At 36.0% G+C, this 19,769-nt stretch overlaps 1 protein-coding gene across 8 annotated transcripts in view; it reads right to left on the bottom strand.

Annotated features, from left to right (window-relative positions):
- grh (grainy head) overlaps positions 1-19,769 on the bottom strand; it is a 270,619-nt gene that overhangs the window by 55,536 nt on the left and 195,314 nt on the right. For all 8 annotated transcript variants that reach the window (XM_065361999.1, XM_065362003.1, XM_065362002.1 and 5 more), the window contains one exon: positions 14,958-15,120. In XM_065361999.1, coding sequence (XP_065218071.1) covers positions 14,958-15,120 — 163 coding nt within the window. The remainder of the gene's footprint in view (positions 1-14,957; positions 15,121-19,769) is intronic.

Here is a 19,769-nt window from a genome sequence, read left to right as displayed (position 1 = left end):
TGTTCTTCGTGTATAAGTAACTACAATTTACGACAAGCTCGTAAAAAATTTAACGCTACCGTATATCGGTGAATTTTTACGATCGCGATGCCTCTCTGCTTTAGTTATATAATATAATATACGAATATCCTCGCAAGTTTCTCCTCTACCTAGTATCTCGTCTTCATCCGTTTCAAAAGCATCGAAGCGTATTGACAAACGAGAAGGGAGGGGAGGAGGGGGAATTTCACTAAAATCCTCTAATCCTCCTAAAAATCGGTTACGAACAACACCGTTCAACGACCATAAATTCGTACCTACATCGTAATGTATTATAAATTTACGACACCTGAGCTGGCAAATCAAACAGGAATCCGACGTCACAAAATTTTAACCAGTTTTGTGCCATTTTTTTTTCGGTGATTTTTCGAATGAAAAATTCAAAGATAAAAAGACACAGAAGGGAGGAGGGGGGAGGAACAAAAATCAAAGAATACGAATAAATTTTCCAACTCTATAATGACAAAGTAATTAATTTCATTTCAAAAACTCATTATTCGCCGCCATAAGGTTAATGAATGTTCAATTTAATCGCTGATTTAGTCATAAATTAAATTTATTTCTATTTTTTTTTATTATATCTTCGGGTACCTCTAAGTACTCGTACAATTCGGCAATAATAATAATAATACGCCGACTTGGCGTAAATAAATTGCTTTTAATTAATTCGCCAGCACCGCCGAAAAAAGTCACACCCCTCCCCCTTCATCCTAATTTCTGAAAAGGCGAGAGAGAATATCTCGCGTGTGTATAGTTTTCAATGTCATATCTCCTCCAGAGAGCCAGAGAGATCTTACACACGAGATACCACATCTCGTCGTCGTCGTATTGATTTATATGTGAATTCTTCATCGTTTTAACCCTTCTCCTCCCCTTTGGCCTCGGGCCCAGGTCGCCGTTGGATACGACGAACAGAAGCATCGCCAATTCGCCATTTCTAATTAACATTTGGCCGTATATCAAATCGAAGAAGAAGGAGTGAAAAAAAAAATGCAAGTACGTTCGAAGAAACCAAGCAGCAGCTGTTCCTGCTTATATGTAGTATGTAAAATCCGCATATGCGGTCAAGCTGATTGGCTCATACCAGCGTTCAAGTCACCGAAAAAATTCAATTACTGGATTCACGGCGGGAGCTCCCGGCTCGGTTGGCGCGTTTTTTTCTTCTCTCGATAATTAGTACAAATGTAGCTTTTTACGTAGCTTGGTCCTCGAGTAACTATAATGTAATTTGAAAATTCTCATTTCGTCGAAATAACATGTCAACATCCGGCGAAAGAAACGATCTTTCGACGATGCGATCATGTTATGATGATGGTACCGAGAAACGATCATCGAAAGATGCTGACGCCTAAGCCACGAATTTCGTGTAATCGGAAATGAAGAACATGGGAGAGACAGTCGAGGATATTTCGTTAATTTGCTTCTTCTATACGATAGATCTTTTCAACGGTGAATTTTCCCTAAGCTGTTCTGACATATCCGATGTAATACTTCTATACGATCGAAATAATAAATTAAAACTGGAATTTAAACGCTTTTTACTCGGATTGGACATTGTCGTGATGATGGAGCGATGTAAATCGAAAAACGAACATGGATTTGGTTGGATTCGGTGTATGGGAAACTTGTCAAATTCACGTTGGATTCGATTTTTTCGTCATCCCTCCTCTTCGTGTCCACTATCGGGGTCAGGGGTGAGAGGAGGGTAAAAGGGCCCAACAGGTTGTCTATCAACATTTGATATTCAAAAATTGCGACTTTTCGCGATCTTTTTCCGCGACTGTTCGCGATATTTTTTCGCGATCTTTCTTCACGACTGTTCGCGATTTTTCTCCGCGACTTTTTTTGCGATCTTTCTTCCCGATTTTTTTCGCGATCTTTTTCACGACTGTTTGCGATCTTTCTTCACGACTGTTCGCGATTTTTCTCCACGACTTTTTTTGCGATCTTTCTTCCCAACTTTTTTCGCGATTTTTTTCACAATATTTCTTCACCACTGTTCGCGATTTTTCTTTGCGACTTTTTTTCCAACCTTTCTTCTCAACTTTTTTTGCGATCTTTTTTGCGACTTTTTTGCGATCTTTCTTTTCAACTTTTTTTGCGATCTTTTTTGCAATCTTTCTTCACGACTGTTTGCGATTTTTCTCCGCCACTCTTTTTGCAATCTTTCCTCCCAACTTTTTTTGCGATCTTTTTCACGACTGTTCACGATCTTTCTTCCCAACTTTTTTTGCGATCTTTTTCACGACATTTCTTCACAACTGCTCGCGATTTTTCTTCGCTACTTTTTTCGCAATCTATCTTCTCAACTTTTTTTGCGATCTTTTTCGCGATATTTCTTCACCACTGTTTGCGATTTTTCTTCGCGACTTTTTTTGTGATCTTTTTCGCGATTTTTCTTCGCGACTTTTTTTGTGATCTTTTTTGCGATATTTCTTCACCACTGTTTGCGATTTTTCTTCGCGACTTTTTTCGAGATCTTTCTTCTCAACTTTTTTTGCAATCTTTTTTGCGACTTTTTTTGCGATCTTTCTTCACAACTGTTCGAGATTTTTCTCCGCGACTTTATTTGCAACCTTTCCTCCCAACTTTTTTCGCGACCTTTCTCACGACTATTCAAGATCTTTCTTCATGACTTTTTTCGCGATCTTTCTTCCCAACTTTTTTGCGATCTTTCTTCACGACTGTTTGCGATTTTTCTCCGCCACTTTTTTTGCAATCTTTCCTCCCAACTTTTTTTGCGATCTTTTTCACAACTGATCACGATCTTTCTTCCCAACTTTTTTTTGCGATCTTTTTCACAACATTTCTTCACGACTGCTCGCGATTTTTCTTCGCGACTTTTTTCGCAATCTTTCTTTTCAACTTTTTTTGCGGTCTTTTTCGCGATTTTTCTTCACACTTTTTTCGAGATCTTTCTTCTCAACTTTTTTTGCAATCTTTTTTGCGACTTTTTTTGCGATCTTTCTTCACGACTGTTCGCGATTTTTCTCCACGACTTTTTTTGCGACCTTTTCTCACGACTATTCAAGATCTTTCTTCATGACTTTTTTCGCGATCTTTCTTCCCAACTTTTTTCGCGATGTTTGCGACTTTTTTTACAATACCCCCTCATTTTTTACCAACAAAAAAATTGGGTTTCCAATAAAGTTAGCACTTTTTTTAGGAAGTTTTTGGCTAACTTTCAATAGTTTCCACATGATGTGAAAAATTTATAATTCATTGAAATGAATATTAGGTATATTGATAAGAAGTAGATACTTAATAAAAAAAATTGAATTCAAAGTTGGGGGCCCAATTTACACCAAGTTTTTATTTTTTGGACCAACGAGTGTTGAATTTTCAAAATCAATTGAGAAACGCCAGTTTGTCAACTAGTTAATTTTTTATAGAAATGGGACAGGAGGGGGGGTTGTCTTTTAACGTTCTCTGTCAGATGATTTTTTGGGCACCATATACCCATCCCTCGTAATCAAACCATTCTTCAACGAAATCCTAAATCGTGAAAAGGGGGACGGGGAGGGGGATATAATCAAAACTCAATCAATGAATTTAATCGTATACCTGTCAAAATACAAGTATACCCGAACACTTCGTACCCATCGAGTTAGCTAGAGCGAGACGGAAATAGGAAGATTTAATAACGAAACATGCACCCATCTATATATTTCAGACCAACATGAAGGTAAAGCATGAAGAGAGGAGCAAAAAAAGAGTAAAATAATAATTTAAGAGCCTCGCGTAAGTATAATGAAATACATCTCGCTGTCTCTCTATTCAAGAGGTAAGCACAGGTGGTGGAAAGTAGTAGTTATGTAGATTACACCGTGGCCGGGCGGTAATAAAAAAAAAGCACGCGGACCCTGCTCGGCAGCGACTGGGCGAATTTTTCCTATCTATCTATCGAATTACCGACGACGATGCAATCATTCACATCGATCAAGCGACCGACGACGACGACCGACGCCGTGATATAAATCGTAGATAGCGTATATTATATATTTTGCGGATGTGGGCCGATATATAGGAACATTACACACGAAGAGAGACGTGTACACTGTACTCGAGCCAAACATAATAAATGGACGTCATCCACGCCACTATGCCAAGCTAAGCCGGTAACTATACGTATACGTATTTATCGCGCGCGAAGTCTAATTACGTATACGATGCGATGGCTGCAGTGCAGAAGATGGCCGTAGGATACCAAAGCCCCTTGGCTGTTTGACCCATTTGATACTCTGTATATTGGCTGACGTCCAAGATGGACGCGTGTAACGTGTAGTCGTGTAGTATGCTATGTGCAAAATTCTCGAGTTCCAAGTGCTCTCTGTGTGCTCAGAGAGAGAGATGCATATCGAAGGCGTTCGATTGATTGACGCATAATATGGTGCAATGTAAATACATACCAATCAGAAGGGTGCAGCCGTTTGCAGAAATATTATGCGTATTTTTTATCGATTGGTAGAGACTAGAGAGTGTTGTTGCGGATGTTGTAGATTGGTTTTTAAATGATTAGATTATTATCTAAAGAGGGATTCCTTTCCTGTTGTATTGCAGTTCTCATATGTAAAAAGGAAAATCTTTTTTTAAAAAGACGAACGATTGAAAGATTACTGAAAATTTGTGGGGTAAAAAAAGCTAGAAACACATCAATATTGAGTTGAAATTATTTTTAACAATTTGCATATTTTCTGCAAAAACGGGTAGGTACATATTTTTTGAACACAGAAGCTATAAGGTACACATCTTCGCAATTTCAAGTGTAACTGTCAAATAAGAAAATTTTCCTCACCGTCGATCATCCAGTCCCACTCCAAATAATCCAAAATTTCGCCATTTGGAAAACATCACACTTCAAATTATTCCAAACCCAAACCATAATGTCACACATCACCATAAAGTGTACATTGACGCTGGCATGTTCAACTTGAAAGACCTTCGCTACGTCCTCCAGAGATCACTCACACAGATGATTCAAAAAGGTAAATCCACGTACGACCCCCCCCCCTCTTCACCACACCGCATCGTGTATAATTACGCTGTTTACAATTTATCGTAATATATTAAGAGGTAGGTATACATAATGGAACGCGTGTATGCAATTGGCGGCGTTCTCAGTTCGACGGCGCGATCGTAATTAATCCGGCGCGTTAACAATTAAATGAAAAGAGAAAAAAACTTCATACTATCGTCATTTAGACAGGGGGCGAGGATTTTCCCATGGCTTCGTCGCCATCGCCATCAACATGCGTTGACTCACCTCATATATGTATAAAATCTCTTCATCAAACAGAGATGGAGAGCGAAAAGAAAAAAAAATACAAATTATGTTTTTTTTCTATACTATTTTTTATTTTACGTCTCTCGAAATGATTTTAAAAACGGCGTCATTAATCGCCGGAAATTTTCGACGTAAATACTCTACGTTTGTGGCTGCGCGCGTCTGCGTCTTAACCGCATGGCACAAACATAAGAATATACGAATGTACAAGGCGCAGTTATATGTACGACAAAACGTCGCGATCCTCGCTATACGCTCGTTTATTATTATTAAAAAAAAGTTAAATTCTGATGTCATTCCGAACAGAAAATTCCACAGCATGGGGTAAAAAAAACTTATACGTGGAGAGCTCAGCACTCGTCGTCGTCGACGGAAATAATGCATAATTCGTTTCGTTTCCTTTAACCGTAGGTACGAGTACGAGTACAAATACCTGAGTGTGATCTGCAGCACAGAGCACAGCAACCATAAGATCGCAATAAAATTTAATCTTCTTCTTTTTTTCTTCTCTTTTTTAATCATTAAAATACATAAATACGAGTACGTATACGATACGAACGTGTGTTTGTATTCGTATAGGTAAAGTACTATATAAGATTCGAACATTTTAATGATGATGTCTCTCGATATTAAATAAGAAAAAAACACCTTGTACCCTTCTCTACGCTGCTCTGTCTTCTTCATCGAGACACCTTCATCATATACTATAGTACATCCAGCCTGCTTTTAAAATAGCGCCAATCATACGCTGCAGTGTTTCGTATAAACCCATTTAATTCGCGTACGAATTCGAATTGTCGTATACTAGCGTTCAAGTCTCTCCTAATCGTACTCTCCTCATCGTCGTCTCTCGAATCGCTATCAATTCGTGTATTTATTTCTCTCAATACTCCATCATCTCACGTATCTCTTTTTTTTCTGTTAAGAGCTCTTATTCTCCATCTTGTTGTTGTTGTTGTTAATTTAACGCGTAAAATTGATATATTAAATAATGTCAACGTTTTTAACGTTTCACTGATCATAATTGATCATCAATTAAAATAAAAAATTTTTATATTCGCTCTTTAAAGGTTTAATGTCATTACCCAACGACCTTGAAGCCGGTTTTTACGATTTGTGTTGCATTTTCAACAGCCAGCCGACCGACTGCGGCTATACGTAAGTATATTATTAGTGGGAAACGAGTGAAAATGGTAGCGACGACGACGACGACCAAGTCCGAGAGCAATGATACTGAAATTCTTCGTCTTTTTTTTGATTATTGATCTACGTATACACGACATGTCGACGTACTCGAATATATTTTTTTTATTTTTTTCAAAACGATTACGAGGCACACCTGCCGAGAAGTTGAATTGATCGAATGAGCTGAATCATACGTGAGCTGGGTGCTGAACCGGTCGATCGAATCGGAATTGAATTTTGACTGTCTAAATTATCATCTCGTCGCCTGGTTCGAGTGATAGACGCTTTATATGAGTCATAAATGCTAAAAAAAATAGCTCTGTATTGTCCTCCAAGTAGAATGAAATTTCCCTTGAAAGTTCTCGATGAAATGACCACCTTCATTTCCATCCTGGCCCTCCTAGGAAGGGGTAAAGAGGTACAATTTTCTCCAATTTGCAACTTTTTGTGAAACTGCAAAAATTTGGAACCAGACTTTCAAATTTTATATTAATCATGATCGAAAATCGTTCAATCGAACCCCCAAAATCGATTTATTTGCGATTATCGATTCCATACGATTGATCATGTTCAAATGAAAAAATCAATTCTAGTCTCAAAAATGAATTTTCTGATCAAAAATGTCTCATGATTGAGAATCGATTATCGATTAATCTACCCTCGAAAATCGATTTATTTTCGATTTTCGATTCAATATGATCCATCGATCACGTTCAAAAAAAAATTCAATTTTAACCTCAAAAATCAACTTCTCGATCAAAAGTTGATCCTGATTGACAATCGATTAATCGAATTCCAAAAGTCGATTTATTTGCACTTTTCGACCACAAAATGATCGATCATGTTTAAAATGAAAAATCAATTCCAGCCTCAAAAATCAATTTCCCGGTCAAAAATTGATCACGATATGATCGAAATTCGATTAATCGAACTTCGAAAATCGATCGATTAGCGATTATCGATTCAATATGATCGATCATGTTCAAAAAGAAAAATCGATTTCAACTTCAAAAATCAACTTCTCGAGTTGATCTTGATTGAAAATCGATCAATCGAATCCCAAAAGTCGATTCATTTGCGCTTTTTTACTCCACATAATCTATTATGTTCGAAATGAAAAATCAATCATTTCAGCATCAAAATCAACTTCTGGGTCAAAAATTGATCATGATATGATCGAAATTCGATTAATCAAACATCAAAAAAACGATTTATTAGCGATTATCGATTCAACTTGGTCGATTACGTTTGAAATGAAAAATTAATTTTCGGCTCAAAAATGAACTTCCAAATCAAAAATTGATCGTGATGGAAAATCGATCAATCGAACCTTGAAATCGAATTAAATATTGGCGATTTTCGATCTTACATTATCGATGTTTAAAATTGAAACTGAATTTTAGCATCAAAAATAGGCCTAAAGTTTCCGATCAAAAATTGATCATGATTGAAAATCGATCAATCGAATCCAAAAGTCGATCAATTTTTGATTTTCGATGTCATAAGATCGATTTTTTTCGAAATGAAAAATCCATTTCACCCTAAAATATCAATTTTCCGATCAATAGAATCAAATCGTAGTCCTAGATTTAGATTTCCTGATCAAAAATCAATCATGATCGATCATGCTCAAAATTATTACCCATTTGTTTTGAGTTGTTTGATTTAGTCCTTAAATTTGTTGGACAAAAATTTACCAAAATTATTATTTTTTTCTCAAACAAAAGAAAAATTGTGATTTTTTTCATTTTTGATTTAAATCAGCATCAGGAATGATCAATTTTTCAAAGGTAATCTAGAGGTCTAATTCGGAGGTACGTGATCTGAAGATCATCTGAACTTTGAGCAAATCTGTTTTCAAGGTTCTAAAGAAAATGCATAAAAAATTCAATATAAATAACTGAAATCTAATTTCAACAATGACTCGATTTGCAGCCATCGGCCATCAAATCAAGAGCTTCAAATTCCAAATATCATCAAATCGAAAAGAATTTTCAAACGAACCTCAATTTTTTACCCAAAAATGATCTTTTGACCATACAAATATCATAAAATGGACTCATCTTCTCCATTTCCTCTTAGCATCGCCTAAAACTTTGGAAAAATGAGAGGAAACTGGCGAATGGTTAAAAAATTTATTTTATCCTACTAGTAGAATAAAACACTACTTTATTCACTCTCGCTAGTCGCTCGAGTGGTCAAATGCGCGTTTTCTTCACACGTTTGGATAAAATATGTTATTCAACTAGTGAAATAAAATGATTTTCGATGATTTTTAATTACTTCAATAAACCTCAAAAATCGTCAAAAATCACTTTATTTTACTAGTAGGATAAAATTCCCATTGTGGTCGGCTCAAAAATTCAAATTCTCGACTTTTTCAAGCCTTTCTCGACCTTACCATAATTTCAAGATAAAATCGAAATTTTTTTTAGAACGGTGGCATAATTGAAACAGTTAAACATAAAAAATCAATCACTCAATTCCATTTCATTTTAATCCAATTACTAGATCAACATTCACAAAGGTACCAGAATATCTCAAAACATCAATTCAACACTCAACTCGGGGTAACCCCCTCCTCACCGAAATTCCACCTTCGCAAAAGCACATTTTGATCAATTACCTTACACCCGAATAAACACTCGACAAATTTCTAAACTTTCTACAAATCGGTACCTACATAATGCAAGTTGACCAAATACCAGCTGCATAACATACAGTCATTTCGCATCAATTCCACGCAAATGCTCATTCAATACCAACCTATACAATATCGAGGAACATACCATAGCGATAAAGTTGCATGCGGACATGTTGCATAATGACTAACTCACCCAAAGAACTCTCTCGCTCTGCTCAGCTGCCTGCCCCCATCGATCTATTTAAATCTGCCATACAGTAAAAATTTAATACGATAATGCGGTAGGTTGAATATAAGGCAGGCGGTGGTAATCGATCTTAAATCATACACGGAACGATACCCGTTTAACAAAATCGTCTGGTACTTGTTTATGGCACAGTCTCATTAATGTCAATACGATAGACACGACGTAGAATGGACGAGGAACAGGGGTGCAGTGAAAAATCACAACACGTAAATGTTCAAACGGTGTAAATAATTTAATACACGATGGTTGGTTTGTTCGTTGAACTACCATAGGTACGAAAAAGGTACTGCACATAATAGAGATCGAGCTATCTGTAGAGAAACAACAGAGACAGAATAAGAATGAGAATATAATCGATAATCGAAATAAACATCTCGACCAGGTAGGTACCCCCGTAGGGTGAAAAAAAAAGTTCCGAGAATATTTTACACGTCGATTATACCGCGAAATTATGATTTAACCAAGAAATGTGTGTAAAAAAAAGAAAACAACCGCTGCATAAGTTATGCTTATGGTATAAAATCGACCATATTATTTACACGTCGTTAAACCGGCGTCGTAATTTTGTCGCATTAATCAAACGACACCGGTGCAAAGTTCCTATTAAACGTACACCATACAACATACAGCATAGAAGAAGCGAACGAGCCAAGAAGACAAATCGTACCATGGGAGCTTTTGGCTTTTGACATTCGTATATACGTATAATAGAGAAACTGCATCGAGCCATTTGACATTGTCGACCAAGATGTACTCGCCATTAGCAACTAATTGGATCATAAATCAGCCTACACGCCGAGAAGAGAAAGATACCACCATAGACATGGGGGACAGGACAGGGGAACGTCGAAAGAGGGAGGTGAAAAAAAAAAGTAAAAATCTTTCGTCGTTGTCGATAAAAGCTTACGTAATTGCCATGCACACGTATATAGCGAGCAATGGATAATTTTAATTAATTAATTAATAATCGTTAAATTCTCTGTTTGATTGCGTTTTTTCGATCTGGTTTACCTCAAAATTAATTAACAACGTCGCCGAGACCATTATTACGTGTGTATTATTGTGCCAAACACCACGTAAGCTTACACGAGACGAAAGCGCACACTAAAGACAATTTTATTTACTGTCATCGATTCGCCGAAAAAAAAAGCGAAAAAGTCACCACCGATTTTCCCTTACGTAATTTCACCGATTCGATCGTAAAAAGAAAACCGGTCGTGTTTGCGAAAAACTCTAATCGACGTATAGTCAGCAGGACAGACATTTGACCCACAAAAAAAAATCACATACGTAGAGTCCAGCCAAAGCCAGAGAGGTGAACCTCCAACGCAGCAGACTACCATGTAGAGTTAAATTTCGTCTATGAAATTCGCATCGAGTCATTCGACTAACACGATCAACGACCAATGGGCCATATCGTGTTACAATTTTTACGCAGCAATGATCTCCGGTCTGGAGGTAATTTTAGCCGATGCACATCCTGCGTCGTCGTTATGTATACCGACGCACTTCATCTCTGTCTTTCTTCCATGCCCAGACATATTGATATAATATCAGCCAGCCTCGTAGACATTCTAAATTTTCGACGAAATTACTCATTCGAGATAGAAACAAACCACCAAAAGGTACAAGATGGCAGGGCAGAGTAGAGCAGGGCGGTGTTCTCTCGTAATTCGAGTTGAACCCACAAACGTCGACCTTTCACAGTGCATCAAATATTGGGATCGATTTGTGGTATCTCGTTGCACCACAGATACCAAAGTGCATCGAGATGTGAACCAATGCGCAGGGGTGTATATTTTCAGTTTTGAGAATTACTCATTCGAGGTGGTAGAATCGATCTCGAAGGTAAACTGCCTGTCTCAGATGTTGAGGGATTTTTTTTCAAATCTTTCATCAAATACTGAGCCTATACATATATCTCGTATGCAGATATTATTAATATAGGTAGGTACCTGTTTATCTACCCAGATATACATACTTATATTTCCGCCATAATTAACTCGGCGAGCATACGAGATAATACGTCGCCTGTATCTTTTTAGAATCGTATTCTCCTGCCTCTCTCGCGATCGTATCCACTTCCATATGTGTGTGCACCTCTACCTCCTATACATACCTTCGTTTCCCAATAATTTCCTTCTCATTAATTTCGAAGAAAATATTAACAACGGTTAATGGTATTGTGAGATTTGAAGGTCGAAATATTTTTTTAAAATGTACTTAATGAGAAACAACCTTAATTAACTCGGTTCAGCGGCGTTGTAATTAAAACGAAAAAAAAAATCCGACGACCAAAAATTGTATTTGGCTGAAATTGTGAAGCATGACCCAAGGTGTGTACTTTTATAGGAATATCCACATATTTTGATTTTAGACTATGCTTTTGAAGATAATGAACAGAATATATAATGAAGGAACATTGCCTGAAGGCTTCAAAGCTGTAAACTTTGTACCAATACCCAAGAAAAATAACTCACATAAATACTCTTGAGTACACAGGACCATCATACTAGATAATGACCCAGTCATGCACTCAAACTGCTACTATCCATCATCAATGTCAAAATAAAGAAGAAACTAGATGAAAATCTGAATGAAACCCAGTATGATTTGTGCCAAAAAAGGGAACTAGAGATGCAATAGCCCTACTAAAAGAAATAGTATAAAGGGTGCAGAATGGCAATAGAGAAATTCTGTCATGCTTTTGTAGATTATGAAAAAGCATTCAATCATGTCAAAATCACTAGTAAATGTTGAGAATCCTAAACAAATACAATATTGATGACAAACAGAGACCAAAAGTAGCTGAAAGCTGAAAGCCAAAAGCTAAAAGCCGTAAAAACCCGGTATTTTCAAAATTTTTGGAAGCTAAAAAACAGCTAAGCTTTATAAATCTGAAAGTCAAAACCAGCTGAAAGCTTCATTTTTCTAGCTTTTTTGAAATTCTAATGGCTTTTTAGGTTTTTACTGTATTTTAATGTATTTATTGCATTTTGCTCAGTTCTTGTTTCGGTGTTCAAAATTTCAAATTTAGCTGCAATATTGCGAAATCATAATTGTTTGATTTAAAAATACGAGTATTAAATATTATATTAAATTGTTAAAAATCTATTGAAATGAATATAAAAATCAAAAATTCAAAGTCAGAGACCAGAAGCAGCTGAAAGTGAAAAGCTAAAAGCCGTAAAAAGTCGATATTTTCAATATTTTTTGAAGCTACATACTAAAAATCTAAGCTTGCCAAAAGCTATGTAATTTTTATCAGAAGCTAAAAGTGAAATGCTTAAGCTTTATTTTTCAGCTTCTAGTCTCTGGTGACAAACACCTGCGAATAATCAAGAACTTGTGCTGGAATCAAAGCGTAAACATAAAGATTGGATGTGGGTAGATATTCTAAAAATCAGTGCATATATAGAGAGGAGAAAGGCAGAGATGTCTTCTCTCAACAAAACTCTTTGAAACTTCAATACATACATAACATACAATAAAAGCTTGTTATAACACTCTACAAGGGACCGAAAAAAGAAGTGTTATAAGCCGAAACACGTTATAAACAAAAGTCTTGTTTTAACACCGATGAGTGTAATACCATGAATCCTCGTTTTAAAGCAAAAAGAGTGTAATAAAAGAAGTGGAAATGTGAACTTTATTTTGAATTTGAGCAACTGCTCTGGTTGGAAATGAAAAAATCTGAAATTTTACTTTAATTTTGAGGTCTGCTATAATAATATGAATATGTCAGTCTTACAAAACTGTTTTCTGTAGTCAAAATTTTCAGAAAGCCTTAATTTCCCAAAAAGTAATCAGTTGCTTACCAAAATTTTGAAAAATTTTACTTTTCAGTTTTCTTCTCAAGATTATGACAAAAAATCTAGAACTCTACTCTTTTGTAAAAACTTTAGATACCTTACCTGTATTTTTTGTAAGAATTGTAATCAAGCTTCTATTCAAGTTTGATAAGGTTATCAAAAAATCTTACTTTTTTTGGCCAAAATCGAAAAAAGTTTTACTTGTAATATGTACATTCATTTGGGACTAGGCCATTTTGTCACCTTAAAGGCAACGGCGAGTATGTCCATTTAAAAAAGTACGATTTTACACATCACTGATAAGGTTTGGATATGCTTGGTAGGGTTTGTTGAGTCCTGATTGAACATTGGTTAGCTTTGTGGATCTTCTGCAGTTCACTTTTACTGCACACAGATGCAAATTTTCCATTTCAGGGCGTCCCAGAGTCTTATCAGTAACGCACAAAGACAATTTTTTTTAAGTGGACATACACGCCGTTGCCTTTAAGGTGACAATTTCCCCAAAAACTCATTAGGTGGTGACAGGATTGAAAAAAAAACAAATTTTTTCAAAAAAAGGCCCCACTTTCAGGGTTTATTTCTCTCCTTTAGGAACTCCTCTGAAGCTAAAAATTTTTTCTGGGTAACTTTCAACTCAAAATGAAGGTTTCTGTTAAATTTGGTTAAAATCCGTCATTTTTTGAGGGGAGGGGGAGGGGGGATCCACCCTAATGGACAGTTCTAATATATTTTGGCAAAACATGACTCAGGATTTCAAAATGTGAGAAGAAAATCGCGGCCTTTGAAAGATGGTGATACTGAAAGCTACTAAGGATCTCATGGAATACAAGCTCTTTTTACACAGAGTCACATTTGAGGTGAAAATCAGTGTTGCCACTATTGTAAGCGGACCAAACTTCAGCTAGATGAGTTGAAAAATGATATTTCAGCATCTCATTCATGCATCATGCTCAAAAATTCCAAAAAAAAATTACTCCAGCAATTTTTTACACAGACCAAAATAATTAGGTATCAAAAATTCTGAGTCACTATGCTTAAAATTCCACAAAAATAACCAAGACCCCCATAAATACCCCAACGCAAACACCCATACCTATTCCTATGCAAATGTAAATCACTCGGAAGAATAAAAAAAAAATCACCAATTTATAAAATGGCATCCAACTTTGGCAATTTTATCGGCACTATTTCGTAAACACGGGTCATTAGCCCGAGGTAAATTTACCCACATCAAAATGAACGGCGGCATTCGGTCAGCAGTAATTTTTAGTACACCGAAAAAGTTGAAGAGTTGAAGCGAAAAAAAAAAAGGTAAGGTAATTGGAATAATCCTCGTGTAGAAAGAATATAAATGAAGATGTTATATGACGAATAAAAATTAACAACGACCACCGCATGCAGTGTTAATTTTAAGCCATCTTGACAGCTGGCCTTCGTTGGCACTTTAGTTTATGTACCTATAATATATCTACGGTTTTAATCTATAGTGTATACTATATGTGTGTACTCCTCGACCCACCGCCACTCTAGATGCCCATTGCCCATGATCCAAAGGTATACATATAGGAGAATTAAGATGACAACGAGAAAGTACCGCATAGTTCATTACGAGAGAGATGATGAAGAAGTGCACGGGGGGCGGGGAATATTATTGGAGGGTATTTTTGCATTCGCGTGTGCTTGATTAATCGTAAATTACTCGTATATCTATCGAGCCAACAACGATGGGTGTTTCTTTTTTCTTACCTTAACAGTTTGTGCTTTGAGCGGTTTATCCGGATCTGGTACGTATTCCATGGTAATGCCGTAGAATTGGCCTTTGTTAATATACGTTACTCTGTCGTCTTCTCTTCTTTGATTGGTAGAGATCGCGGTTTCTAAATGATAACGAAAACCGTATTGCGAAAATCTGAAACGGTAATGAAAAAGAGATAATCCGGTTAGTTCAATTGTACGTGAATATCTATACTAAAATGTAGGTATTGTGGGGTTGGTGTTTGGGGTGTTGGGGTAGAGGGGTCCCAATTCTATTCAAAGTTCTATGAAATTCACAGAAAACTAATTGGATCGTCAAAAAAAGGTCCCAAATTTAGCAGAGTCCTTCATTTTCAGTTGAAAGTTATCCATAAAAAATTTCAGCTCCAGAGGTGCCCCTGGAGGAGAAATTTGGGCCTCAAATGAGAGCATTTTCGAAAAAATAATCATCTTTGCCAAAATCCCACAAACCATTGTTAAAATGTGACCCAGTAACACCATCTTCAATTCGAATATCTTCACGAGATAAAAACCCAACCAGTCTACTAAGGGCCAAAGTAAAAAAAAGGGGGTAAGAGGAGACGATAATTAAAAAGAAATCCGCATCGCTCGTGACCAGTCTGTGTGAAAATTAGCTACCAAGTTTCCGAGGAAGGAAGAGAGAGAGAGAGCCAAAGGGGTTCCATGGAAATTCGCACCGACTTCGGCACTCAGCTTCTTTAGACCATCTCTTGAGCAGACAAGTAAAGCAGTCGGCGAATACAGGGAGAAGGCGCGAGTCTCGGGTCAAAATGGGTCAAACGTTAACGTTCTTCATCATGGGTGGGTATGAGTATGTGGTGTGTGAGTACAAAATAGCCCAAAGGTGACCCACTATAGTATACTTGCGCAGACGAATCCGGAACCAGACATAGACGAACAACTTTTCAACTTCTCGTTGTAGTACCTACGAAAAAAAAAAAAAAAAAAAACGGCAGGGACTTGCGATAGATAGGTTTAAGGTATACTGTACTCGTATTATCGTGTGTAAAAATCTCGTTTAGCGCTTTTTTTTTCGTCTATGATGGTGTCCGACGACGACGAAAGGAATAAGAAGAAAAAAAGAGAAATTTAGGTAAAGAACGGTATCGCATTACCGGGTATTTGATATATTTTATTTTTTTTTTCTTTCTTTCTTCATTCTTCATTCTGATACGATATTTAATTACGTAAAGTTTTGCGCGCTTTCGCTCCACAGCAACAGATTAATCGAAATACTAATAGGAAAAAATCTGCACGAAATATCGTCGTTTATTTCCACTCTTCTGGCTTCATCGATACATCTCTGTGTGTGTCTTTCTCTCTCTCCCTTTTCTAGCTTTAGTGCACATAGCAGAGGATGTGAAATTCATCAAAACGATAGGCAGGCAAGGAAAAAAAACGTACACTGGGTAATCGTGATTTATAAACGTCGTCGCAAGGGACTTAATGTCCATTTAACACGAAAAGCCAACATTTTCGTTCTTCAATCTATACTCGACGTGATATTAAAATATACTCGTCTTGATCTTACGGGTATTCGAGACATCCAACCTGGTCAGTTGAAATATTCCTCATAGTATAAATCACGTACACCTTTGAAATTTCGCCAAAATTATCATCTCGTAGTCGTGTACCTATTTTTCCCAATAATCAGTGAAAAAAATACCCATTTGGAATGATTGTGTATTATACACACCTATATGTGACTGTATATGTCGTGTATTTATAATAAACACGTAACCAGTGCTCGGCCAATATAAGAGAAATGATGTAACCGATGTTAGAATTATAGAAAAAGTAGTCGTCGTTGCTATTTTCACAAATCACAATAATTACTATACGCCGACTAATTGATATTTGATACGATAATAATCACACGCGATATACTAATACACATCCAGCACTGAGCACACACAGATGAAATGAGACGATTTCTCTATACTGCAATATTTCGTAACGCGAATATCGCGTACGTAGAAGCGAACGAAACACAGATGTCGATTAAAAATTTTTTAAATTGTTTATTCCAACTATTTCACGTATATATTCGATTTTTACCTTCGTTCTCTTACATGTATATCCAATCCATCCATACTCGCGAGAGAGATCTTACATAACAACGAAATATCTATATCGCTTCCAATCAAATCCAATCCAATTCCAAGTACGTACATTTCTACTAAATCCACGAACGAGCTGATGGGAAGACGAAGAAGAAGTGAAAAAAATACACATACATTTGGAATACCACTTAAGGATAAAATATGCTTGTAGATTGATATCACCGTCGTCGCTCGCTCTGTGTAAATTGTTATGAAAATCTAGTCCTACCTATATAGTCGCCGACGAACGGGTGTAATATTCTCGAGTGTTGAAAAAATCACCACATATTTCGTATACCTACTTTAGGCGTATCTGTTTTCTTTTTTTTACGTTATATTTGTATTATAATATGTTACCTATATCCCATACATTATACAAATGTGTAGATTCCTTATCAAAGATAACACACAGGTGATTTTTTTTTTCGTCGACTACACAGATTCGAACAAGTGGAAAATAGAAAAATTTTATTCGGCCTTTCACACGATCAGGTGTGGGAATAATACGAGCATCGGGGGTTCGAGGTGATAACTTTGACAACGATAGAGAATTCCTATACTGTAAGAGAGTACGAGTCGAGCAGGCTGTGTTTTTGTCTTTTTTTTTTATTCCAGTGATTTTTCAAGTGTTTTATACACGTTCGAGTGATACGTTGTTTCACATATGGATGACTTTTTTCAAATGAAATTAGTCTCGGTTAAAGCGGCCTTTGAAAGTAGGTACCAGGGATATGAAAAAAAAGACTTTTGTGAAAAGTAAGACAAGTAGGTAGAAAGGGTTTAGTTATCGCTAGGTTTTTTGATTTACTCGACGAAGTGAAGTTGAGTATCTATAAAATACCATTTAATTTTCAAATGGAACGTTTGAAAGCCCCCCCCCCCCAAAAAAAAACTCATTTCTCTAAGGTATGAAGTAAAAAAAAAATAATATCAATTATCATGAATGGCACAAGTAAATTTTTGAAAAATGCGATAAACTTATTATCTGAAAATTTAAAAACTGAGAGAATGCCCAAGAAAAAAAATTTACAAAAATTATATTTGAAAAAGGTGTAATTCAGAAAATTCCGCTCTTTTCCCTTCTTTTTTCCATTAAGTAAATCCTGTTTGTTTGACACTTTCTACTCACTTTTCTCCATTTTTAATCATGGAACTAAAATTTTGACACTCCCACTTTTGAAAAATATTGAGATATTTTTGGTGAAATGCCTTGGTTTTCCATATTTTAAATCAGAAACTTTTAAATTTTCCATTTATTCTTTCCTTAGACATTTATTTAGGAAATTTGAGTTTCTAAAAATTGTTTCTCAAGTGACGATCAGTTTGAAAGGGGAGGAGCAGACGAGTTTAAGGATTGTCCGTTTATCATTCCTGATCTTCCTCCTTTTCCTACCAAACAAGTCTCAAAATTTATTCCTTTCACTTATGTTGGTGTCGATTACTTTGGTCCTTTGTATGCCAAATGTTGAGGAAATGTAAAGAAATTCTTTGTCGTTATTTTCACCTGTTTAACTGTCCGAGCTATTCATTTGGAACTTGTCAAAAGTTATGAAAGCTACAGATTTCCTAATCGTTTTTTGTTGTTTTATTGTGGAGAGAAACATGCTGAAAAAGATCATTTCTGATAACCCTGCACAATTTAAGAAATTCAAATCTTTCATTGATCACGTTTGGAGAGAAAATTTAAGAAAGAACAACAAATTTGTTTCCTTCCTACTCGAAAATAATATTGAATGGAAGTTTATTCCTGAAAATGCTCCCTCAATGGGAGGTGTCTATGAGAGTTTGATTCTGTCAGTGAAGAAATGTATAAAAAAATCAGTTTCTGGCATGATTAATTTTGAAAACTTGAGAACAACGTTAAAAAAAATCAAAAATGTATTAAACTCAAGGTCACTCAGCGCTCACTTATGTTACTGGTGATCTCAAAGATGTCATCACTCAGGCTCATTTTATTCGTAATCAAAGTCACATTTCAGTCGACAACAAATTGGGTGTTGTTAATATGAGATCCGAATTAGCCAATCTTTGGAATTCATCTGAAAGGGTTTTAAAATCATTTTGGTCTATTTGGTATAAAGATTACTTATCCAATTTACGCAAAAAGGGCAATTCTATACAAAGAAACGCTGTTTGTCGAGTACCAAGTGTCAGATAGAATACACCATGTAGAATACATGGACATTCTATGTGTAGAATAACCTGAAAAAAAATGTAAAATACGTAGAATGTGTAGAATGCATAGAATATGTGTAAAATGAATGTGTAGATAATATTTTTTTCGAAAAACTTCTTTTTTTTTCATTTTTTCCATCATATAATTTATAATCAGGTTACATCAATCAAAAAGAAGAAAATCCAAATTCACATTTCACATTTCATTTGCTAAACAAAAAAGTTGAACTTTCATTTTTCAAGACACATTTTTGCTAAATAAACAATTTTTTGGCTTTCAGATGGGTGATTTTGCTGCATTCCACTCATTTTATATTATATTTTACACATCAGTTTGCTTTTAAATGCCGAGCCGTCAACAACTACTCTGATTTTTAATTATGCCTAGTAAAGATGAAATTCAAGAAATTGCCAAAAAGAAGAAGGATGAAATGATGACCGAGTTCAAGAATGTCCTAGCTGGAGGTTTTTGTAAACCCAAGAAAGCCATTAGAATTTCTAGTTC

The sequence above is a fragment of the Planococcus citri genome, chromosome 4 (genome assembly GCF_950023065.1).
Source record: "Planococcus citri chromosome 4, ihPlaCitr1.1, whole genome shotgun sequence".
NCBI classification, from domain to species: domain Eukaryota; kingdom Metazoa; phylum Arthropoda; class Insecta; order Hemiptera; family Pseudococcidae; genus Planococcus; species Planococcus citri.
Note: the sequence above shows the minus strand (reverse complement) of the source record. Positions and strands in the feature narration are given on the sequence as shown.